Raw genomic sequence first — 25983 nt, 5'->3', positions numbered from 1 at the left:
GCCTGCTTGGACTGAATTCCCCTGCTCGTGTTTGCTCACTGGAGTTAAGCAGGTCCTGGGCTGGGAGACCAGCTGGGAAATCCAGTTATTACAGGCACAAACAAACGAGCGAGGGGCGGAGATGGGCAGCAGTTCCTATTTGACCACAACCGAGGGAATTTGGCAACACATGGTCCTGACTCTTTATTTTAACTCCAGCGGGCCCATCACGAGAGAAATTCAAGCGAGCCAAAGGAGGTGGGAGACAGGATATCCCCCACCCTCCAATCTGGACTTCTGACACATCTTGTCTGGAGTGCAGGACTAACGCGGCGGTTCAAGGCGGCCACCCTGGAGTCCGTAGACTGTCCTGCCTTCCTCCTGCTCTGCTGTGGCCTTTTTTAACACCGAGGGGCTGTCTGAACGGCGTCTCTTTGTCTCCAGACTCTCAGCAGAATGGCTGTTTCAGAGGGCCTTACTGGCAGCCTCTCAGAGGTATGATTTTGGCCAGGGCAGGGGAAGGAAGTGCCAGGTGAAGGGATGGGTTATGCAAGACTTACGATGTTTAGTGGAGAGCTTCCTTCCCCAGAAGTGCTGCAGAGCTGAGTCCTTCCTGGGAAGATGAAAGATGAGACCCCATGGATGCCTCCATTCTGCCCTTGGTGTCTCCCAGAAAATAACAGCAGCGACTCTCTGAACTCAGAACCTGAGGTGTTTTATCCATGTGTACAAAAATTTAATTAATTTTAATGGTTTTTCTTGCAGTTTTCCTGGTGTTCTTTCCAGTTGGTCAGCTGCAGTGGACAAAAAAACAGCTGAGATAAGCTGATAGCTGTATTCATGAACAACCGGTGGATATTACACTGCTTTCTGCAAAAGCTTTGTTTGGGAAGGTCAAGTTGTATGGCATTATCTCATACTTATGAGTGAAAAAATCCACAAGGTTCCTAAAAATCAGAAAAAAGGGTGTCATTATCTCATATATTGCAGAAAAATTATCTGTGCTGATTAAGCTGTCGCTCGTTAGCTCATCATGCTTATCAAGTCACCAACCAGCAACACCTTTTGACCCCAGCAGTGATGATAGCGCAGAACATTTGGACCACCTTGGGCCACAATGCACTCAGTTTGCATTTTTTCCTGCTAATATCATGTATAAATATATGCACAGCTGACCCTGCTAGAGAGTCCCCCACCCCTTGCAAGAGGATTCAGTTCCTCTGTGTTTCCCTTCGCAGTGTAAGTTCAGGCAGATTTGTGGAAAGCAGATTTTTGTTTGCACCTAAATCTTTTTGTAGGATTTTCTTTAAAGGCCTTAATGCCATCAAAGAAAAAAAAAGCACGAGGCAAATTCTGCTTTCGGTTACACCAAATGGGGAGTAAATCAGCTGAAGGCAGTGAGGGATGCTGGATTTATCCCAATGAGGGCAGAAGCAGAGCTCAGTCCCTAGCACTTAGCTATTTTCTGCACCAGCAGTTCTGGCCTTTGAAAAATGAGATGCATTTTTCTCATTCTGACTTGTGAGGAGCCTGAAAATACTAGGTCACAGAAAGCAGAGGAGAAGTCTGAGGCTTCTAAATTATAAGTGGTGGCAACATCACGTGCCTTAACATAACAGCAGACTTTGTAGTGACTACTGACCATGTAACACTGCAGTCACCTGTCCTGGGCTCTTAGATGCAAGAGAGGGGAGGAGGAGGCTGCAGAAGCTGCTTCCCTTTAGTTAATGTGACATGAAGGTTTTGAACGTCTCAAGAACTGCCCTACGTACATGTTGTTTGTTTTTATCCACCCTTGAAATAACAGTTCTAGGACACATCATTATATTCTGCAAAGACCTTGGCCTCTTGCTTTATGTTAAATGTTCTTTTCATGTGATTGTCAACTGATATTTGGTGTTTAAAAGATGCTCCGACTGTCCCACTTCCCTCCCTGGAAGGCCTCATTTCCATGACAATTTACTGGGACTCTGCCTTCGGTCCCCCTTTCATTTGCACACTCTGCAGCCCCTTGTCTCAGCCACCTTAGAGCCCCCAGCACCTTCACCAGCTCTTCTTGATTATGAAAATGTTCCCTGATTTACTTCCAAATCACTATCCATCCCAGGTACTGAATGAGGCATGACTTGTGGAAAAAAATGACAAAACCCAACCACAGGCGTTTGGGTACAGGCTGTTGTAACACTTGTGCCCTAGAGGGGCATACTGAAGTTTTGTGCTTGTGTTTTCTAACTCGAGAGCTTGCTATACAGAAATTGGTGCATCTTTCTGCTTCATCCTCAGCAGGAAAAGCTCTGACAGCACCTGTGAGGGAGATCTAGGTTGTATTTGAACCTGGGCCCATACCCCAGATGACCTTATGGCCATCCTATAAGGTTACCAGCTGACATTCAGATGCGAGCTTGAAGTAAGCTTTGAGGCATGCCAGGAGAGGAGACCTGGGTTTGGGCTGTGTTTTAACATGTGCTCAGTTGTGCCCTTACTTGTGATGTAGACAGCTTGGGCAGAGTGTGCTTCCCTCATCTGGTCTTTCGTTGTTGGGCCCCGGCTCCTTGTGGTGACATCCCACAGATCCAGTTCAGCAGATAAATTGAATTTGGGGTCCTTCCTATGATATTTTTCACGAGGCAGCTAGCTTGAACATGGACTGCTCATGCAATGCTCTAGCCACATGGGTGCTGAGCAACTGGTGATGTGAACGGGCAAGTCAGGTCTGGGTATACGCCAGGATTTAATCTGGATTTAATGTAATCCGTTTAATCTGTTTCCTAGCCTGGCCTTCTACAGGAAATGGCGACGGAACCAAAATATCTTGATTCTCTTTTTGTGCTTCCTGACCTCTACAGAGAACAACTGCAGGACCTGTACAGACCTTGAAACAAGTGGATGGAGCACGTTCAGGAGCTTTACTTGGAAGACCTTGTACAGAGGGCAGCGGTCCGTCTGAGCTGTGGGGATGCTGCTGCCACACACAGATCTGCATCTGCTGAGCTGGGACATGCTCCTCTCAGCCACCAGCATACCGAAGGAAACATGGGTGAGGTTTGGCAAAAGCTTATTTTTTGAAGCTACGGAGAATCTCACTGTTCCAGCCTGAATATTGCTGGACACTTATGCTTAAATGGTTCAGCCATTACTGAGAAGGTAAGAGAAAAATGATTGTGTTTTGCTCCTGTCTAACAAAAAAAAAACATCTCTAGGACTGCCACCCACCGGAGCGAGGTCTAAGAGGGCTGAGGTAGAGATCTGTCCCTAGTCAGCTGAGGAGAAGCAAACCAGCCCACTCAGACTAACAAACTCAAAATCCAGCCCAAGCGCTAACCCTCCCGCCTTTCTCCTCCAAAATTTGGTTATATTACATTAGAGCTCTCCAGGTAACACAAACTATCCCAGAAATGGCATTTTCTACATGCTGACACACCTCTAACGGACCTCACATCAGCAGGGCTGCTTGTATATGGGGAAAATGGGAGTCCCTTTCAAGTCCCTTCTCTTGAAGGTTTAGCAGCGTTGTCTGAACAATCCCCAGAGTTCAAAGCTGCAGCAGATCTAACAAAATCGTAGGAGCAGGCAGGGCTATATGCCAGTTATAAGCACAGCCCTAGCTCTGCCTACATATAAGGCTTCTCACTGCCTTCCTCCTTGGAGGCACACGCCTGGTGATGGGACATGAACTTCTTTGTGGAGCAGTCTATTGATGAAAAGAAGGGAGTCCTTGGCTGAAGTGAATCTTAGATCTCCTTATCTCCTGCTGTTCTACACTACCTGCTGCTGTTCAGCGTCTTCACAAGTTAATTTGGGCCATATATCAACACATCACAGTCCTGGGCAGTAACCTCACCTCCGCAGAATAGCTCGGAGGACAAAAGGTTCCTACTATAACCTTACCATAATGAGACTAATACAACGACCTTATGGAAGAACATAGATTTCTGAACCGACTCTGGAGCTCCATCTGTTTCCAGCTAGATTAAAAGACAACCTGTGGTAGCTTAACCACCAGTAGCAGCACTGGGAATTTGTTCAATGCAAGAACACAATGAAGATATGGCAGGCCCAGGTAAGGAGAACAATTTTGGACGGTGGAATTCTTGTCCTGCTTGAAACTCATCCTTTGTGCAAATTTCCTGAGCATAACCCTCAGCTGATGATACAATCTGATCACAACTTAATAAACAGGAATGAAACAAAGAGGATTGGATGTAACATGAAAAATTCTTACCTAAATGAGTTATAAAGACCTCCTAGATGTTATTATAGTCACAGCCATTTCATGCAAAGGTGGGCAGAGGTGAGAGACCCAAATCAGTGTGTGCAGTGAGTGGGAGGAAGGAGGAACACAGATGTAACCTGGGAGATCTTTACCTTTCTTTTGAATTTTGATGGGTTCACAAGGCACTGGGGGTATCACAGCAGACCATCGCATGAAGTTCAGTCCCTGAGATGGCCGGGGTGAATACAAAGAGCCACCTCTGTGGGGTATCCAGGCACACAGGTCCGCATGTGCTTTGGGTGACTAGTCACATCCAAACCTGTCCTTGATGGTCCATCCTGGAGCCACCAGAGTCTACAGCACAAGTCTTATGAGAAGTAGCTGAGGGAACTGGGGGTGTTTGGTCTGGAGAACAGGAGGCTGAGGGGAGACCTTATCACTCTCTACAACTACCTGAAAGGAGGGTGTAGCGAGATGGGTGTTGGTCTCTTCTCCCAGGTAACAAGTGATGGGATGAGAGGAAACAGCCTCAAGTTGCACCAAGGCAGGTTTAGATTGGATATTAGGGAAAATTTCTTCACCGAAAGGGTTGTCAAGCACTGGAACGGGCTGCCCAGGGCAGTGGTGGAGTCCCCATCCCTGGAGGGATTTAAAAGACATGTGTATGTGGTGCTGAGGGACATGGTTTAGTGGTGGGCTTGGTAGTGCTGGGTTAACGGTTGGACTTGATGATCTTAAAGGTCCTTTCCAACCAAAACAATTCTGTGGTTCTATGATTGTATGATTCTAAGCCCACAGCCCGGCTGGGTGCAGCCGGAGGCCGCTCACTTCAGCAATACTGAACATGCACATGTGCAGGATGGGGCAGTGAGAGCCCCATGACCAGGGCCAGAGGGATGCTTGCTGGACCAAGTGTGCTTTTATTCTGCTTTATTCCACTTGTAAGTTCCCTCTGCACCATGTCTAGCTACCGCAGTCATGTTGCCGTGAATGTGGGATACGAGCCTGGTCTTCCCCCCCCTCAAAAAAAACCCCAAGAACTCATAAAATGGAGCTTATTCAAGCCACTTAAGGACAAATAAAAGTAGCATAATCTTCCTTTTTGTGCTTTGCAGGCAGGCATACATCCATCGTCAGAGGAAATACCGCCAAACTTCTTGTTTAAATATAGAAGCGGTGCTTATTTGTATTGTTAATGGTCCCCATGAGGACCTGCTTTCCTTACATGGGGATATTGTTTATGATGAACACTGGGCTGGCTACTTTGCCATTAAAATTCTGCACCAGCCCAGCGCTGACAATATTGAAGCTTTGCTAAATGTGTATACACGCAAGTTCATTAAATGGATGCTGACTGTTGTTGCACAAGTACAGCAGTTGAGTGCTTTCTGTATTAACCTTATCACCTGATGGGCAAAAGAAAAGGTTTAACTAAAGCTTAGGACTAATTGAACAGTATTTCAGTATTTTCTTATGTAAAACTGGTTCTGGTCTATTGTTTTTATTTATTTGCAATAACTGTGCTCATTCAAGTTTGTAATAACACTGCCATGGGTGAACAGAATTTGCTTTAAGTATTATTCTCCCTTTTCCTATCTCCTGCCTCCTCTAAACTGTGTCTCTCAGGAGAAAATCTGCAGTAGAGCCTGGTAAAAAGACAACTCTCTAAGTACACAGCCATTTTGGGGAGATACACTCTCAAGATGCATTTTTAAAATTACTTTAGAAGTTCTTGTTTATTTTCTCTGCCTGCCGTGGGTATTTCCCGTTGGGCTGAGCGCGGAGCATGGAGCCGGAGGAGACAGGAGAGAATAAGCCTCCCGTTGAAAGGAGACAAGACACTGCACAAACCACGAGCAATTTCTTTGCTCAGTTGCCACTAGAGTATGCTCTCATGCTACAAGTTCCAGGGATTTTTTAAAAATAAATCAATATGTGTAGCACAAGGCCGTCTTTCAAATGCTTTCCACTTGCCCTAGTGTGTTTTTTTTTCTAAGCAATACTTTTTTTTTTAATCGCTGTTGAGCACATCCTCAAGGCTTTGGGAAAGCCCAGGGGGTTGCTGTGTGCTGCTCTGCAGTGAGGTGAATCTAACTGGGGTTTGGACAACTCACAACTTCCAGAGCATGAATGAAAACAGTTAAAAAATATCTGCCTGGCTCTGTCAAAACCAAAAAAAGAGGGTCTGCATGTCCTTGTTGTCTTGGTCGCACCCCTGGTTCATGCCTGGAGAAGAAGGGGGAGTCAAATCTCATGAACTAACAGATTTCTGCTTACAGAAGAAAAATGTAAATGCACTCACCAAAGCATTTATGCTGACATAAAGTGTGTCTGTAATCCTGGCCTTTGAAACGGTGGTAGTTATTCAGTAAGACAAAGGCCGTTGTGAGCCTGCCCTACCATATTACAGCAAAGCACTTTTGTCACTGGCACCCTAAAAGTTCCAATTTCTGCATGACAAAGATATAAAACAACTTGCAGGACAATTAAAGAATAGTTTGTCCTTACCATATTATTACCAGCCATTCTTCCACATTTTGATATTCGCCTTTAAATTGCTACCTCCCCCATCGATAGAATTGTAATCAGTCATGGTTAACATTTGTCTTTGGATGCCTTTTCCAAGTTAAATACAAAGAAAGAAAAATACCGCAAAGAAAAAAGCCACGCTTCGGATAAAGAGCCTCGCCACCAGCCTGCTTTCACACACAGACTGTGCACTTTGCTGCTAAAATTACATTTCAGCAGCCCCAACGGGTGCGGGAACAATGACCCCTCTCATTACCATAGTGACAATGGCTGGCGGAGGATTGCAACCTATCTTTTTCTTCTCCCCGATGAACCTCAGCCAATAACAGCAGAAACCTGCCAACGAGTTGAGTATATTGAAGCTCACTTGGTCACCACAGAGCCAAGTGGTTGCCTTCTGGGTGGAAGGCAGCCACGTGGGCCCAGCTGTTATTCAGCTGGTGTTTATAGCCTCAAATACCAGTTCCTTCAAGCAACCCAATTAACTTCTGAGCAGGTCGCAACTTCAGCTTCTTTTGCCATCTCTGTACATACTGGCTGGAGTGTGTGAAAAGACTTTCCCTAAATTCCCTTAATATCTTTCTCAGTTTTGGCTTGTGCCCTTTTGGGGTTTTTGAGCCAGCTGTTTCAAAAGGGTCCTTCGGCACCAGCTTCTCCAGTCTCTAGAACATGATGCACGGTTTTTCAGTCGTGTCAACCCTTAATCTTGCTCTTTTTTTAATAAACGCAAACCTAATTTTCTAAGGTCTCCACTTAGATCTAATCCATAAGGCTGTTTATTATCCTAGTTACCCTCTTCTATACCTTTTTCATTTGTATTCAAAAGCTTCTCTTTAATCTGTCTCAATTCTCCAGGTATGGCCTCGCCGCTCTTTTGTACAATCCCATTATGATTTCTATGGATGTGTTTTATCTTCTATCGATAGGTCTCAGGATGCTATTTGCCTTCCTTAACTACTCCCGCAGCGGGAATCGCTGCTTTTAGTAATTCTGTACTCTGACACCTTCAATTCTTTTATTTACCAGCATCTCCTGTAACCCCTTTCAGGGCATAAATCTTTATTATTTGTGTTCTGCCACTTGTACGGGGAGCTGTGAGGCAGTTGAAGCGCGGCAGTCCACAGCCTGCGCCCCCGGGCTGGGCCTGGAACCTCACCCAGCACCGCCCCGCAACCACCAGCTCCAGCAGCACAAGAGGAGCCGCTCGTCGGGGCCTGCGGCGGCGGAGAACCGGCAGAAGCCGCTGAGACAGGCTGGGAGCGGGGTATTTAAAATACATTGAAAAGTTGGTGTTTCAGGAGGCCTCGGGCTCGGCCCAGAACCAGGCCCGGGCCCAGCCCACGGGCACCAAGGCAACGCCACCTCCCTTCGCGGCAAACCCCGCCGTGCCCCCTCCTCAGGGGGCTGGTCTCCTGCACGGCCACGCACCCTGCCGGGCCCCGGAAAGCGGCGGAGCGGGTCCCGCGGAGGGGACGGCCCCGGGCGGGCGGAGAAGGCCGCGGCCCGGCCCCATGACCCCCCCATCGACCGCTCCGCGGTGGTTTCGCCCCGCCCCCCCGCGCGGTGGTCCCGCCCTGCCGCCCGGCCGCCCGCCCTCTCCGGCTGTACCAACTCCTCCCGGCGGGGGGGGAAAGAGGGAGGGGGGCCGCGCTGAATGGCCCCACCGGGTCTGCGGCCCTACCTGTTCACTATCCGGGCGTCGTTGATGGGGGCGCCCCCGGGAGGGGTCCCGGGGGGAGCGGGGATGCGGGCGGGACGGGGCTGCTCCCCCCGCGGGGCTGTGGAGTGGCACGGCCCGCCCGCCCCGCTCAGCCGAACCCGGAAGTGGCGGGCCGGGGGGCGCACATGGGCGCCGGGGCCGGGGCCGGGGCGGGCGCTGCCGGGGCGCTGGGCGCTGCCGTGGCGGCTCTCTACACGGCCACGCTGCCGCCCGCCCTGCCCGGCGGGGATGCGGGTAACGTACTCAGCGCCGCCAGCCCGCCCGCGAGCCGGGGAGGGGCGGCGGGGCACCCCCTGGGGCCGGGGCGTGGGGTCATCCCACCGGGGAGGACGCACCATCGGGACCCTCACCCCGTAGGGGCTGGTGCATCGCGGTCACCCTTCGGGGAGGGGCTGAGCCCTCAGGGGCTGGTGCATCTCAGTCACCGTATAGGGGTGCTCATCCTCTATAGGGCTGGTGCGTCGCTGTCACCCCATAGGGTCGCTGTCACCCCATAGGGGCTGGTGCGTTGCTGTCACCCCATGGCGTTGCTGTCACCCCACAGGGCTTCTCCCTCATAGGGGCTGGTGCATCACTGTCACCCCATAGGGTCGCTCACTCCATAGGGTCTGGTGTGTTGCTGTCATCCCATAGGGTTGCTGTCACCGCATACGGTTTCTGCTGTCACCCCGAAGGGTTGCTCACTCCATAGGGGCTGGTGCGTTGCTGTCACCCCATAAGTTTGCTGTCACCCCGAAGTGTTGCTCACTCCATAGGGGCTGATGTGTTGCTGTCGTCCTGTAGAGTTGCTGTCACCCCATAGGGTTGCACCCCACCATGGGCACTGGTGCATTGCAGTCACTCTATGGGGTGCGGTGCTGACCCCCATAGGGGCTGGTGCATTGCAGCTTCCCCATAGGGGCACTTGCCCTCCAGGCTGGTGCATCATGGACGCTATTTTGGAGTGCACACCCCCAGAGCTGGGGCCTTGCCATCCCCCCATGGGGTGCTCGCCCCACAGGGCCTGGTGCATCACTGTCACACCTTGGGGGGCTCATCCCCTTGGGGATGGTGCAGTGTGGGTACCCCTTGGGGCTGGAACTCTCTGGCCACCCCGTGTCGACTTGATCCTCTCCCCCTTCCTGTTTGCTTTGCAGCGAATGGTTTGCCTCTGTCTGAGCCTTTCAGCGAAGGATTTAGTCAGGAGCCCTGGGGACAGCTGGTGGCGTCAGAAGGCAGATGTGCTGTCCTGCCAGATGTGGTATCCTGCCAGATGCACTATCACTGCTCGGGCCATCGCTTTCTCTGGCCTGTGCAGCCACAGCTGATGCAGCAGTGAAATCTCTGGACCTGGGGACAAAATTCCCCTGTTTGGTCCTTCTGTGGTTTTGCTGGTTTAGTCTGGTCTTGCTTAAAAAACACCTTCCTTCTGTAGCATATGTGCAGCTGTGATTTGGGGATAGGAGGGCTTGGATTTTCTAAGGGATGCTTTGATTTTTTTTTTTTTGATGGAGTAGATACCCAGCATACTTCTTTTGTATCCCAGAAGAGCGTTGAGTGGGTCTGTTGAACTCTGTGTCTCTTGGCCATCGCTGGTTTTGGATCCAAACTATGCATAAAATTCCTTATAAATAAATGGGGTTTTAATGGATACGTATATTTTACAGCTTCCGTATGTGTGGACAGAGAGAGATACATGCCTTAACTACAGCTCTTTAAAATTTGCTGTTAGTTTTTGTTTAGAGTTACATGAAAGACAGTGTCACGTGGTAAAAGCAGGATAGTTTTGTCTAGCCGGGTTTAGGGCAGCACTTATTCAGCATAGCTCTTTGCTCACAAATGTGAAGTTGAGCAGTGATTCAAGTGAGGGTTCTTTGATTTAAAGGTAACAGGATGGAGCTGTGTTTTCATTACACCGAGCTTGTCCTGCTTAGCTGGCTCTCAGAGCAGGGATTTTGGTGTGTAGATGGACACTGGTGCAACCTTGCGTTGTCCATTTTCCCTGTTACTGTGTTTGGATCAGAGGCACCCTGTTGTCAGAGCTGGATTGAAAGAATTTGTTTTTAAATCGCTTCTCCATCGAGCCTGCATCCTGCACTCCAGACGAGGCATGCAAGCGTGCCTGGGCTAGGCTGGCCAGCGTGCACCCTGAGGGCTTTTGCTTCTGCTCCCAAGTTTGTAAAAGGGCTGGCTTTGCTCCTTCTGGTTGTATCAGTTAATACGTGATGATCGATATATTTACAGTTATTCCCATTTTCTCTTTTAAAGTACCCCCTGATGGCAAATGTGTGTCTGGGAATGCGCGGGGTGCCTGTGCTCTGAGCTGTTTGTGCTGCGCAAAGCCTCGGGAAGCTGGTTGTTAATTGTGCTTGAGCTTTTGGGTTTTGCCTTCGGGATGCAAATAACCATTAGCACCCTTTACAAAGTGGGGTGTGGGCTCACCCGATGAGGTGATGGATCGATGCTGGGATTTGTTCCTTGCTTGATGTGAATTATCCCGGTAGACACAGCGAGCGGCCACGCAGCGCAGGCGTGGGTTCGCCCCACTTTCTCTGGGTCGTCGTGGTTCTTTTATCCCATTTTGGAGGCAGGAGGGGGATTGCTCTTTCCCTAATTTCCAAAGGCAGCATGGTTCTTTCTAGCACAGCAGCTGCACGTATAGAAATGCATGTGTATACGTGCATCACTCATACCTTTTGTCAGAGGTATCAAGGACACTGACTAGGTGCGTGCTGCAAATGGGCACAGCACAGAGATACCCCAGGAGTGGCTGAACTGGGGCACTGGATGCTTTAACAGGCTCCCAGCAACCCATGTTAGAGGGAATTATATTAGAGGAAATCTCTCGGCGTGGTGTCCCCCAGCTTGCCCATGACTTCACTCCCCATCTCCCCTTATTTTTTTTTATTATGCATTTTCTTCTACATCTGCTGCTTGAGTTGTATGTGTTTACTCTCCTCTCCCAGGCAGCTAGCGCTAGGACAAGAGGACACAGCCTCAAGCTTTGCCAGGGGAGGCTCAGGTTGGACATTAGGAAGCATTTCGTCTCAGCAAGGGTCATTAGACATTGGAAGGGGCTGCCCAGGGAGGTGGTCACCATCTCTGGAGGTGTTTAAGAAAAGAGTGGACATGGCACTTAGTGCCATGGTCTAGTTGACATGGTGGTGTCAGGGCAACGGTTGGACTCGATGATCCCAGAGGTCTCTTCCAAGCTGATTGATTCTGTGATTCTGTGATTCTGTACTGGCGCTGAACAGAGATGGGCTCGTCCCCGCTGTCCTCTGGTGCCTCTCCCAGCCAGCAGCTACCTCATCACATTGTGTTAAGACTTTTTTGGGTTATTCCCCTAGTTTCTCGCGACTCGAGCAGCCCATGGGATGCTTCAGCCCTGCCGCCTGGCCGGAGTCCCCGGGAAGGTCTCTGTGTGGCCCCGCTCGAGGCGATTAACTTGCCCACGCCTGAGCACGGGGCTCAAACTTATGCCATCAAAAGCACCGAAGCTACTTGTGTGAGTAAAGAGGTGCTTAAGGATTTGCTGTATCTGCTTTTAGGCAGGGAGCCTATTATTATATTTTTTTTAAAGTTATCTGTATATTTTTAATTGTTCCTGAAGTTTGCAGTAATCCTAAAATGTAAAAGGCGATAGGTATTTTCATTGGCAGCTTTCTCGTGTTAATAAAGACCTGAGAGAATGAATTTTAGAGCTAATTCGGAAACTTCCACAGATGTTAAAACAGCTTAAAAAAGGATCAAATAAACTCAAGTTAAAAGAAAAAAAATAAAACCAAACCTTGCTGGGGATAAATCAGTTTTCAGGCAGCGTTGGGCCCATTGCCTGGACGCCTTTATTAGGGAATCAAGCCGGGTGGTCAGAAATATATTTACACCAAGATAACGCGGGAATAAACTCTTCAGTTTGAGGTGGTGTCTGAAGATGCCGCAGGTTGTTTTCTCTCAACAGAAATATATTGAAATCGAGTTTGTGGGTGCTGTGGTCTTCCTCTGTGTGTTTGGTAATTTCATAATAGTGCTCTGCACCTATATAGCACATATCTGCACCTATATAGCCCATATCTGCACTTCTGTAGCCCACAGAGGCTGTAAGGGATGCCCAGGTACGTGGGTGGGAGATGGAGAATTAACCTGTCTGAAGTGGTGGGTGTTATGTGCTCCTTTTGGTTTTCCTGGTGGAATTCAACAGACCTGCAACCTGGGAGCTTATTTTTGCTTTTTCTTACTCTTTTTCTTACTTTTCTTACTTATTTATTACTTTTTTTCCCTCGATTCTTACAAGGCAAAGCTGTGCTGTTGGCTTCCAAAGCTTGGCAATGGCATCCATCTGTATTTTATTATTTTTATTTGCGTCTTTCTGGTTGCCTCGTGTCTGTATTGCTTTGGGGTTGTTATTGCCTGTGATATGAACCAATATCATAGCAATGAGTGTGAATGTGAACTTAATCTTTAGCCGTTTTAGCTGCACATATTGGTGTATCTCAGAAGGACTTTAATGAAGGTGAAGCCGTTCCTGTCTCAGGAGCAGCATCCCTGCAATGCGATGGGTGATGGGCATCCACCGTTAGCTGCTGTGCCAGGGACCCCTGGGACACCGAATTTAGAGTTTCCTTTATAAGCATCACCTTTTGCTGCGTGCGGGGGGGTCGGATGCTTCCGAGCCCTGGAAACATCAGAATTACAGGAAATTAAAGGGATCGGCTCGGGATGGACACTTTTCCCATTGCATCTGATTTTTTTCGAGCTGTCTTGCAATAGATTAAAACCTTCCTAAAATAGAGTAGCAATAAAAATAGCTGGTGTTTGCAGGCGTGGTAAAATCCCCATCTGAGAGGCTTTTGCGCAGCAAGACGCAGGGCTGGCGTGGGGCGATAGCTGGGGTTTTACAGCGGTGACGAACAGCGAGAGTGGGTTGACTTGCATCTCCCTTTTAAAATGTGTTGTTTAATTTAATGTCAAGATTTAAAGGTGCTGTTTGTACACTCGTCCCCCTTTGCCTTGGGTGGGAAGGAGGTAATAATGTGCAGAAATTTAAAATATTATGAATTCAGCATTTAAAGCCAACAGCGCCCTTCGTTTTGTGTCTTTACCATCTAACGATGGGACAAAGCTACCGTGACCTTGGCACTTGCAAAATTAGCAGGGCCAATAAGACCAGGCTCCGCAAAATTGGATCACGATATTTGAAGGAAAGAAGGAAAACCAGCCGTAATTTTAGATTTTGTCACCCCTTGGTTGTGCCCTTCGTCCCCGAATGTGTTTGTGCCTATTGAATATATTTTGTATACGCCGTTCAGGAGCGTTGCGAAATGCTTCGGTGTCAAGTGCTCTAAAAATGTCAAGTATTATTAACTGTTATGCTAACGTGGATCTTTTTGTGGCAGTTATTTGTCCTGGCGTCAAATACAAATGAAATGCAAAACCTAAATGGTGTTTGTAATGGGGGCGGCTGCTGGAGGCAGCATCTGCTGACAGGTAAATGAGTTACTTGCGAAGCAGATGCTGCAAGAATTGCTTTAGCATCCCAAATACATGCGTGCAGATTTGCACGATCGATGATTATATTTACCCCCTTTAAAACTATAAAGCTGGGGATTTTTCTAATGAGAAACAACCGAGTTGTTGAAGAGACAATGCAGCTTAAGCGTTGCGAACCGTAGTGCTTGGAAGTTATTGAGTCAATTGGTTTTAAATTAAAAATAAGCACGCACAAATGTCTGCATTTAGAATATCTCGGGCCATTCTTTACCCGAGCCTACCTATACTTTCACTTATCTGTTCATAAAAGTCTCGCAAAAACACACAAAAGATATTTTGTGCAATGACATCAGAGGGAGAAAATATTCTTAGAAAATTTCATGCTGTTAAATCTGTAGAGATTTAGTTTTATCCAGTCAAATTAATGCAAAACCCCAATGCAAGCATTTGGATTTTGAAAACTTTGGAGGAGTGTCATTTCCTAATAGTAATTATTGGTTTTACATTATTTTTTCACAGGGGAGCTGATCACAGCCGCATATGAGCTTGGAGTAAGTATTAGTTTTATTGTTTAATCAATGCTCTCATTAACAGTTTTAGGAATTAAGGAAGTTTAATTAAGCATGGAGTAAAGTAGATTAATTTATTTTCAAACCACAGTTTTTACTAACTTATAAGTACAGCACGCGACAATTTACTTCAAGTTTTAAATCCAATTAAACTAAATTATAAAGCAAAGGCTTTACTGTATATACAGTAGCTGGCTTATTATCAACCCAAATTTTGTATAAGCTGGGGAGAATAAAATAAATCGGGTTAACAATTTTAATAAGTTTTATTATTTAATAAACTTTATTATGGTGCATGATCCCTTTAGGCAAGACCTTAGGACTGTCAGCGCGGTGGTAATCCGATAGCAGTGTGGTCTTTCAACTTGCTAACCAATAAAATAGTTGAGAAGCTGCTTTTTTTTTAAAAAAAAAAAAAAAACACAAAACAAAAAACCCCACAGCCTTTTGAATGACCCTAATGTACTGTGAACCCAAACAAGGAGCCCTTTAAGGCACGCTAATGAAACGTGGCACCTCCTTTTCTCGCCACCTCATTATTATGAGCGAGGCGTGGAGCCAAATCCACTAAGGAAAAATATTTGTGGAGTTAAAATCGGTACGAAAGGATGGGTCGGGGAGAGGTGCTGCTCAGAGACCCCCCAGCTCCTGCCGCTGGCCCCCGGTGTGCTGCTCTCCCTTCCATTTCATAGTATTTCACCCCTTTTCAAGCCCGTATCGCTCTGTCCGTAGGTCGCCCACCCTCCCGGCTACCCCCTGTTCACGCTGCTGGCCAAGCTGGCGACGGGGCTGCTGCCCGGCGGCTCGCCCGCCCACCGGGTCAATCTTCTCTGCGCCTTGGTGGGAGCAGCTGCGGCCTCTTTGCTTTTTTACACGGTTTTCAGGTAAAGTCCTCGGGGGTGTTTTCTCGTTGGCGTGATGCTGGCAGGGCGCTTCCCCCTCGGCTCGGGACGGTTCCGAAGGCTCCTCTCTGTTCCCCTCTGGCCTTTGGACGAGCGGTTCCCCCCTCCCTTTCCAGCTGTAATTAGTTCCTCTGATTAACCTAACAGCAGTTTAATCTGAATTTGACCTTCTTTCTGCACAAAAGGTCCTTCTTTTTATTTTTTTTTTCTTTCTTTCTGTTAAATAATAATAACAGCAATAATAAAAAGTGCGCCCTTTCCCTTACACAGGCGTGACAGGTTGTTCAGGCTCATTATCACAAATCACCGCTCGGTTTAACTAACCAGAACTAATGAAGTTTGTCGTTCTCGAAAGATGCAGATGGTCTGTTTAAATTAACAGGATGAGCTTCACCTATGGGGAAACTGTGAACTTGGTTTAATTGCAGCTCCCGGCGGAGGCGGACGGGCAGTTGCCTGCCGCTGGTACCGGAGGACCGGGGCGAGCATCCGCGCCGGCCGCCTTCCCCCCGCGTAGGTGCTGCCGTGTGCTGGGGGGGTCCCAGCCAGAGCCCACCCGTTTTCTCCAGACCTCCAACCTCGGGAGAAAAGGGAACAATCGGGATGCGCACGTGGTCGGGGGTTTTGTTAACCCCGCTTGTCTTTGATGTGCAAGTTCTGGCTGCTCTTAACCTCAGCCTGACCCATATTTGAGAGGATTATCGCAACCCGTACAAACAATTTCTGATGTTCTTTTGCAGGGAAAATAGGGCATGTTGCTGGACTGCAAACAGTGAAATCTGAAATAATATCGGGGCGCTTCGGGATGAGACGGGGCGAGATTATATTTTGACAAAAGCGCTTTTCTCCCAAGAGCCGCGTCGCCCCTCGGGGAAACCTTCCCAGAGAGCGAGTGCAACCTAGAAATAAAAGCAGGAATAAAGGGGAGGGCCAGATCCTGCACAGCCCGAGAGCCCCGAGCTCACTTAAACTTTGGTCCACGGGGTCTGTCTGTCCCGGTGCATCTTCCTCTGCTGACGAGGAGTTGCTTTTTGCACATCACCTTTCACGTAGCAGCGCATCAGCTCCAGAGCACACCTTCTGGAATTGCTTAAGTAATTCCTGACTGTTTCTATAGGCATTTAAAGCGTTTTCTTTTACTGTTGGGTAATACGTGTAATTAAGTTGGCGTTATTTAATTTAATATCCTTTATTTAACAGTGTATTTGGGGAGCTGGAAGTGACGCTGCCCTCCCGTGCACGGTGCCAGGCGCAGCGTCAGAGCACAACTCGTTTTGATTATAATAAAAACTCCTGCAAGGAGTTACTAAATTTTTTGGATATTGGGTTCTGATTTTTTTTTATAGTTATGATTGTTCCTGTTATTACAGTTACTGTGAAGATCTGCCCCACTTTTTAGTTTTAATGCCAACGTGAGAGTTCCTTACCTGCCCGTTTTGTGCATGTGAAACGATGTGATCATCGCTTTAGGGAAACAAGAATACAGGAGAAAAACGACAGGCTAAATTTGGGAATTATTTTTCCACTTCTGGAGGTTTAATATTTTTTATTGGTTTTGTTTAATTGGATTTGGAAGATGTTGCTTCCGTCAAATTTAAAACTTGCGTGAACAAATGGAAAACCTGGAACAGAGGGATGATAGAAACTATTGGGACTTTTAGAAAATAATTTCATAGATGCAAGGCACTGACAGAATCAATTATTCAGCCTAGCAGTGATTGATTTTTTTGAAATGAATTGTAAGGTATCGTGGGTCCGTTTTATTTCCAAATTACAGTGTTATATTTTTCCCTTTAAGCATCTTAAAATTGATTTATTTTTTATGACATTCATTTAGCAAAAAAAGTTTTTCCTTTCTATTGCCATCTACTTTTAAAAAAAAAAAATATTTCAGAAAGTGTTCACTGGCACCGTCTGCGTGGAAGCCGTGAATATCTGAGGGCGGCGTGTTTGGGTTTCAACCAGGCTTGTCCGCACTCACAAAGGATCTAAACCAGTCCATCAAATCCCCCCCGCATTTTTGTGGGTTAATTAAAATTTCGCTGGTGGGGTGACCCCCGCGAGGTACCAGAGGAAAAACAAGCGCCTGCTCCGCGTGCCGCACGAAAATGTGGATGTTAATATGAAAATATGTAGATGTTAGGCGTGCAAATAATTGATGAAGTACACATCCTTCGGGAGCAACACGGTTCAAGTGGCAAATCTCCCTCCTCAAACAATAGCCACCCTTCAGCGGGGAGGAAGCCATCTCTATGGTAATGGGGCTGACGCTGCCCTATTGATCGAGTGGAAGAAGACATTAGACAATGTCAGTTGGGTTGTTACAATTTCATTTGTTGTCTGACCTGAACTTAACCTCTAAAACCTTTATTTTCTCCCCACCAGCCGGGCCGCGTTGCTGTTTACCCTCGCGGGGTTTTTCTGTGCCTCCCAGCATCCCCGTACAGTAAATCTCTCCCTTTTTTCCCCGTTGACTCTTTTTGTTTGAGGCATTTCCCGAGTTTATTCCTTGGCAGGTCAGGGCATTTTCTTTTGCTGCTGAAGGAAAGAGTCGCGGTTCCCTCTGTGGCTGGGTGGTGTTTGGGATGTTACGGCATGCGCGGGATTAGGATCGAATTTATTCCTTAAACAGATTTCTCCTCTGCCAGGTGATGGCTGGTGGGATGCTCTGTGCAGGCACCGCCGGGGTCTATAGGCAGCAACCCTGGCATTTTGTTTGTTAATTATATTATATTATATTATATTATATTATATTATATTATTAATTTCTTTACATTTTTTTAAGCCCAGATTGTGCTTCTTAAAACAAAGTTACGTCGAACCGCATTGACACAAAAAGCCCTTCTGTCAGTAATCCAGACTATCGCCGAACCAGCGGTTTACTCCTTTGAATTAATTCTCAAATTATGTTTTTTTCTCCCCTCTGCACAGTCTTAATAAATTGCTTGTAATTATCGGAAAATGGCATTTAGAAAGAGTTTTCTCGCGCTGCTTGTAACTGAGGGAAATAATTCATCTCTGCTTTGAAAGAGGGGGGGAGCTGCTTTATGTTTTTAGGACGCAGCAAGTGCGGCTATAGGATTGTTTCTTTAAACAACTATTTATTTGTTTTACTGTGGGAGGCAAAGCATAGCAAGTTCACAAAGTAAACCAATTATCTTCTTATAATATGATTGCCAAAGTGTCGTTTGCTGCACAGATGATGCATTCTTTGCATTCTCTGTTGAAGTAGGATGCTTTCCCCCGCTTTAAGTACATTTTTGTTCAGTGTATACCTTCCATAGCTTGGCTGTTTTGCTGTCTCTAAATATGCAAAGCTAATTTATTTCAGGGGCAGCAGCAGAGTAGAAGGTGTCATTGCCCAAGTACCTCTGGTAAGTTTTTGCTGGCTTTATTCTGGCTGAGTTGCACACGTGTTTTTCAAAAGGGGGAAAATGTTGCATTAAATTAAGCAGTTCATGCCCCTTCAGTTTGCTGTTCTGGGTATCATATTAAATTTTTGACTAATATATATATATTTTTTTAATATATATATATATATTCCCTGCCCCCAAACCTTCCAAGCAACACACTGTGGATGTATATGAAAACTGGAGCCAGCTCTTCTCCCACCGCCAACAAAAAGGAGCAGTAGGCATGTTGTATAATGAAATCATTGAAATGATTTGATCAATTTTGAAATCATCAGGGTGTTTCGGAAATGGCACTTGACCATCCTGATGGCCCTGAGGTTTCTTGCTTCAGCGCAGTGTGTCCTGGAGCTCTTGTGGGAAGGTCCCTGAGAAGGACCAGGCGTGTTGGAGCACCAGGAGGGTGGGTCACCTTCATGGCCATCCCCAGAGGGACCTCATGGACGATGCTCTCCTAAAACTAACTGGTGCTGGGAAGAGTTGTCTGCTGCATGCCACGGGTGGGGAGATACTTGGTGTCCCTCCAGTACGTGGGTTTGCCAGAGCAGGAGTCATGTCCAAATAGTTTGACTCCGTTTTTTGGGGGGCACAGTTTGGGGAAGACGGAGAGATGAGAGAGGAGTGCTCCTGCCTGGCATGCTGGTGCTCCCTTGACCATCAAGAGAAATTAAAATATTAGGCTTTGGGGAAGGAGGAGTCTCCTTACAGGGTGTATTTGGATTTTTCCAGATTACAGATTATCGTAGATTATCACCCTTGCAGCACAGTGCTGAGATCTTGGCTGTTTCAGAAGCAGCTGGGTTTAGTAATGAGTTGTTACGAAGTTTTAAGAGGGAGAGAAGAAAAGGAGGTATTCAAGTGTTAATTTGCTTTTAGCAGAGTATCTACTGTGACCTCTGGCTAATTGATCACATATATATATTTTCTTCTTTTCCCCCTTTGTCGCCATAATAAACCGGCACTGAGTTCAGTCTGTTTGAAGACATTACCCAATCTGTTCATTTGCATTTTGCTCTAAAGTAGGCACATTAGGCTGCAAGAACTCTGCTTCATTTTGAAGGAGGGGGAAAAAAAGCAGGGCAAAAAAACTTTTTTTTTTTTTTAAAAAAGACTGAAGAGTCTTTTCTGACAACTAGTCAGAGTTAGAATTAGTTCAAGGAAATGTTAATAATGCACTGCCTGGCTTAATCCCTTTGATATCACCAGGTATCCTCCTGTTCATGGGTTAATTGCTTTAAAAGCGGAGGCAATATTCTGAGCGGTGGGCCGCTTCACCTTTTCACAGCTGTTACCATTGAGTGACAACTAAATCCCATGTGTAAGATGAGGAAGAGCTCAATCTCCAATTGGGAGAAAATTTATGTAAACCGCAATCCCTTCAGAATGTGCGGAAGTCACAGACTTTCTTGATTTACTCTGCTTTTCCCAGAAAGCTCCATTGTTCCCTTCCCTAAGTCCCATCAACCCTTTGTAGCAGAATATCACAGCGGCGGCAGATAGCTTGAAATATATAAATGCTATCATAGCTCTGATTAATAGCGGCGCTTATGAGTCAAGTCTGATAACGGAGCAGCTCTCCACTCAATTTCAGATACCGCTAATGGAATCTGTCTCCTGCAATTGTAATGTGAGAAGGGCTAATTTGCCATGGAGCTTGGAGCTGTCACCAGCCGGGGATTGGGGGGTCAGATGGGAGCTGCCAGGTTTTTGCCCTGCAGCTTGTATCTCTCGCTTTGAATAGCGCAGCCCCCTGCCTGCCAGGGAGCTGATAGGCCGCCGAGGGGTTTATGCCACTCCGTACAATAGCGAAGGGCTGCATGGGCTGACTTGGTAATTGTGAAACCAGCTCATTTTTATTTTATTTTATATTTTATTCTATTTTTTTTCCTCTCTCTTTTTTTTTTTTTTTTTTTCTCCTGCAGCTGCATAATTTCTAATAAGGGGTTTTAACAAATGTCAGATTAGGAAAAGTTTCTGCAATTACCAAAAAAAAACTTATAAAACATTTAAATAGCTAAAGTCGGTTCATACTGAGGGTTGGGGTTTTTGGAAGTAGGCACCGGTTATTACAGGCGCCCGGGATAAAGGCATACCTATTTTCTAAGGATTGTGAATCAAATAATGGGTCTAACTAATACACCCTTTCTGCTTGCAAAGACACCAGGAGAGAAGTTCTCATTTGTAATGGCTGGAAGCACAGTTTTTACAACTCACCATTAGAAAGGTGTGAGTATGGGGCGGTATTTATTAAGTAGCGCAGCTGTATATGCATTTTATTGATCTGTTGGGAGCTGTGCTACTCATTGAGCTGCTCTGGGATGGGTTGGCATGGAGGCGTTGAAGTTAATTACCAAACTTTCTTGGGAAGGGGCTGCTGCAGGTAGGCTCTGCTCCAATGTGGCTCCGGACACCCGGGAGCTTGTGAGGTTTGAAGTCAAGAAATCCCGTTCCTTGATCCCCTGACGAACCCTCATGGGGTGGCTTTCCCCATTCCCAATGTCCAGACCCACCAAGGTCCCTGCCACCATCCTGGGGCACCCCACTGCAGGGGCAGCTTGGTCCTCCCCGTGAGAGGAGCTGAGGTGACATGGCCCCGGGACCCAAGAGGTGGCATGCAAGACACCTCTTGCATATGCTGGTGACCTTCACGGGCCCGCATTTAACAAGGGGACAGGCAGAGACTCAATATTATCCTATAGAGGTGGTGTCCAAACTGGACACGTCCACGATGGTGTCCTTACTGGACACATCCAGTCCAGGAGGACGTATGCAAGAGCATGCAAAGACCAGCTCCCCTTAGCCAAAATCTTCACTAGCTCAATACTCCTTAACCAGGCTGGACCATCCCTTCTACAGCTTGTAGTGTAGGGTGGTGAGGATGCTGCCTGCTCCCCCCCTACCCCGAGACATTGCAGGTCTGCGGGAACACTGAAGTCGTGTGGTGCTGAAGTCCCATTTGATGCGAAGGACAGCAGCCAGTTATAACCAAAGTGCCCACTTCGTTGTTTGGTGGGGTTTTTTTAATGGTGGTCTTGCCCATTGGCTTCGTTTCTGTTCTGTTCTTGTGGCCATGAAGACTCAACCGGGATCGTCGAGCCAAGCCGCACTCTCCTACCTCCTCCTTCAGCGCCGGGAGCGGAGGCTGCAGGCAGGGCTTAAGTGGCTCTTCAGCTCCAGGTCCTTGAGGAAGAATAAAATCTGGTTTGCTATTCCCTGTAGTACCTATACTGGCTCTTCAGCGCTGAGAGCACGAGAAACCGCCTTTTGTCCGTTGAGTGTTTGTGAGTAAGAGGCAGGCAAACCCGAGGGACTGGGGTTTTGGGGGATAACTGTTATTGCTTAGGTCCTAAACTCATGTTTGGATTTTTATTTGTGTTTTATTTTTAAATAGTTCTCCTATTTCAGCACCAATGCACCTGCACACTTAAAAAGTATCTGTGGAAAGCTTGGTTGTTCAGTCTTCTAAGTCTCATTCTTTTTTAGCCTACTTAAAAAAACCCAAAAAAGTGTTTTTTTTATAAATCAAACAAGTGAAACCTCTTAAGTTAAATTTGAAATGTTAAATCTTTAATGCACTAGTCTGTTCTACCATGACATAAAAATACATTGAAGGGATATATCTTTGCTACTGCAAAGCGAAGTCACAGCAGTGCAGAGGCTGAAGTTGCTGTTGAGGTAGCTGGAGCCTGTGCAGGGAACCGCCGACATCAGGGTCATCATCTGCAGGTGCGGGGAGAGACTAAAATTTTAAAAAATCCATTAATTAGCTGATGAGTGGAGACTTTAAAAAACGGGAGAGTTTTTTCTTATTCCACTGAGTCAAAAAAAAAATGCGAGGCTGAGATCTGCTACCTGTAAAGTTTTGGAGGGAACAGAAGGCAGAAATAATCAGCTTATTTCCCTAGGTACAGATAGGTGTTTCCAGTGTTTAATACGTCAGCTTCAAGTATAAAACGTTCCAATTATCTTTTCTTCTTTATGAAGCCACTGCACTAAAGATTGCATTTAACAAAAATATTTTAATTAAATTCCAATTCCCATCCATATATAGCTTTATCCCAACCGTTTAATAAGTTTTTGCAAATTATTAAATCTAAAATGTCTGCCGTTATTTTGTAAATAAAAGATAAAAATGCTGATCGAGTTCTTTGTTATATGCATATCAATGTGACCTGGGCTCTTGGCTAACAAAAAGTTTTACCAAACTTAGAGGAGAGGCTCAATTTTCAATCATAAACTGACATGTTTTAGCCACCAAATGAAAAGCTAAAAACTATAATTGCAAAAACAGATTAAAATACTTAATTTCATTTTTCCCCATTGTTCCTGCAAACTCTTAACAAAAACCTGCAGCTAAAATATTCCTGATTAAAGCAAGTTTCTACTGCCTGTGTCCTTGGAGCTGAGGCTCAACCACGCATTCTTTCACTTGGGTGCCTGAAAAGGAAAACAAAATAATTTTTTTTTTTTTTTAGTCTTTTGCTTTTTTTTATGTTTAGGGACACCATGGGAAAATATTTCTCACAAAGGACTGCGTGACCTCTCCTTTGCTGACTGCTTCTGTCCCTTCTGAGGGCGTTTTCAGATGATGGGAATTTCTCCCCATGTTCAGAAGATAATAGTTGGTCGATCAGTAGGAAGGGACCTTCTTCCCACTTGTTTTGTTTTGCAGAAGTGCTCCATGTGCTTTGAGCAGGTTATTTTGCAAAATCAAAAATACAAGCTGTTCCCTTGGCTTTTCCTCCATGTAAGATAAACAAGCCCAGAAGGCAGCTTTTATTCAAGCTCAGTGCTTCAGTCCTTCTCGAAGCGGGCCTGGTGCTGGTAGCTCTTACACCCCTGGAAGGAGTTATGAAGACTTCCCCACTGTTGCGTTGGCTGCAAATCTTTTCTTTTTTCATTAGCTGATTTCTGTGTGCTGAGGCTATTCCAACAGTGGGGTATTACTACTCTGAATGCTTTCTTCTAGGTGACCCAGCCTTCTTCTCCAAGAGATAGTCCTTACCTAGCCCAAGCCCAGGGTCCCTCCTCCACTGGACAGAGCCTTATAGCAGGGTTTTCCCCACCTGTTGCTGTTCATAAAGCCTCTCTTCTTGAGGAAATCACTGCAAGGTAGCTTTATGCGTACGCTATGTTGACAGCTGAACACTGGATGGTTATTGCCATTGCCATGGCTTCATTGTTGGCCACCCTTTGATCTTCTTGTTCCAGTCATCTATGCTTTCTCATACTGGTTCCAAAGACTGGAGGAAACATGTTGGCTTTGGGTGAGGAGGAAGCTACCCTTCCTGCTCCCCAGAAGCAATGGGATAAAGCCCTCCTAGATGTTGCTTTTACATGAGACCGGTTGAGGATCCAGCTGTCATGGGTCTTTGCCATGTTTTTTGTAGCACCTCAACTGTATTTGAAAAATGTTTTCAAAGACAGAAGCATGAGCAGAAGTCAAATGAGGATGAATCTCTGCTGCTCTCTGCTCTGGAGCCCTGGTGTGTTGTCAAAAGGAGAGACAGAACTAAGCAACTAAAAGGCATTTTCAGAAAAAAAAACAGTGTTTCCTTATCCTGACCACAGTGTACCTGCAAGCCTGGTAATAGATGGAAGAGTGTGGGTCTCCAGGCTGGCTGGCAGAGACTGGAGGCTGTGTGCTTGCTTGACCAGCAAGGGTCCACCACAGGAATTATTTGCAATGTCTGTCAGACCTCACATTTGATTTTGGTGAGGCATGTGGCCACGTAACATGAGAAAACCCCTTCTTACCTTCCACACGACAAGCGGCTTCTTGGCCTTCACAGAATCACAGAATCACAGAATGTTAGGGATTGGAAGGGACCTCGAAAGATCATCTAGTCCAATCCCCCTGCCGGGGCAGGATTGCCTAGACCATATCACACAGGAACGCGTCCAGGCGGGTTTTGAATGTCTCCAGAGAAGGAGACTCCACAACCTCTCTGGGCAGCCTGTTCCAGTGTTCAGTCACCCTTACAGTAAAGAAGTTTTTCCTCAAATTTAAGTGGAACCTCCTGTGCTCCAGCTTGCACCCATTGCCCCTTGTCCTGTCAAGGGATGTCACTGAGAAGAGCCTGGCTCCATCCTCTTGACACTTGCCCTTTACATATTTATAAACATTAATGAGGTCACCCCTCAGTCTCCTCTTCTCTAAGCTAAAGAGACCCAGCTCCCTCAGCCTCTCCTCATAAGGGAGATGTTCCACCCCCTTAATCATCTTCGTGGCTCTGCGCTGGACTCTCTCTAGCAGTTCCCTGTCCTTCTTGAACTGAGGGGCCTTGTTCCCTCCCCTGTCTTGACATTGGTAATTGGGTTGTTGCTGAGCTTTTGCTGTAGTTGTGGAAGTCTCCTTTACTTCTTGTGTTAACCTCCTTCCAGAACATACTCTGTCTTAACCACAAAAATGCTGTCTATGCTTCTGGCTTCCTAATGTCCTGCTTCCTTATGCAACATGTTGTCACCAACAGCATCTGCAGTTGTAGACTGCACTGTCTTCCTTTGCAAATCTTTTCATCCTCTTTCTTGGCTTCAAGCTTCCTGACCGCAGGTCCAGAGCTCTGCCCCATCCCTTTGCTCTTTCGATTCTTCCCGTCTCTATTTTACTCTCATCTTTGTGCCTTTTCCGTCCTTTCATCTCTTTCTACCTTACCTGACTAAACACTCACCAGTGTCTTTCCCACCTTGAAATTGTTCTTTGGTCCAAAGTGTTGTAGGTGGCTGACCTGTGTTGTCCGTGCCTGAGTTGCTTTGTCACCTCCTTGGACAGTGTGTGGGTTTGGGGGCCATCTTGGCACTAAGGCAAGAGACATGCAGTGCAGTGTCACTCTTGTGCTGGAAGAGTCCAAGAGGCTGCCAGATGGCAGAGTGCAGTGGTGCATGGAGATCCTCATGTGGATCAAAATGAGCAGTAGAACCATGTTAGCCCAGCTGCAAGGCAAGGTTGATTTCATTTGGCCCCAGCATCATGCTGACATAGTTGCATGGGATTAATTTCTGCTTATCCTGCTGGTGCTACTTCGCACCGTGAACGGTTGTGGATGGACCTGCTGGACATGTTTTTTTTTTCTGCCAGGTGGGTGTTCATCCTTGTCTGGAGATACCTGGTCTGATCGCTTCCACTTCCCAGAGTGTTTCCTTCTGAATCAACAAATTCATAAATCCATCATTTCCATTGCTGGTAACAGAA

At 46.6% G+C, this 25983-nt stretch overlaps 1 protein-coding gene across 1 annotated transcript in view; it reads left to right on the top strand.

Annotated features, from left to right (window-relative positions):
- The first annotated feature begins 8566 nt into the window (after positions 1–8566).
- The window catches only part of TMEM260 (transmembrane protein 260), a 35526-nt gene continuing 18109 nt past the window's right edge, over positions 8567–25983 (top strand). Inside the window, exons 1-2 of the mRNA XM_068397410.1 lie at positions 8567–8675; positions 15212–15363. Of these exons, the coding sequence (XP_068253511.1) occupies positions 8567–8675; positions 15212–15363 (261 nt within the window). The remainder of the gene's footprint in view (positions 8676–15211; positions 15364–25983) is intronic.

The sequence above is a fragment of the Nyctibius grandis genome, chromosome 4 (assembly GCF_013368605.1).
Source record: "Nyctibius grandis isolate bNycGra1 chromosome 4, bNycGra1.pri, whole genome shotgun sequence".
Lineage (NCBI taxonomy): Eukaryota > Metazoa > Chordata > Aves > Nyctibiiformes > Nyctibiidae > Nyctibius > Nyctibius grandis.
The sequence above is the reverse complement of the archived record's forward strand: the minus strand, read 5'-3'. Positions and strand labels throughout refer to the sequence as shown.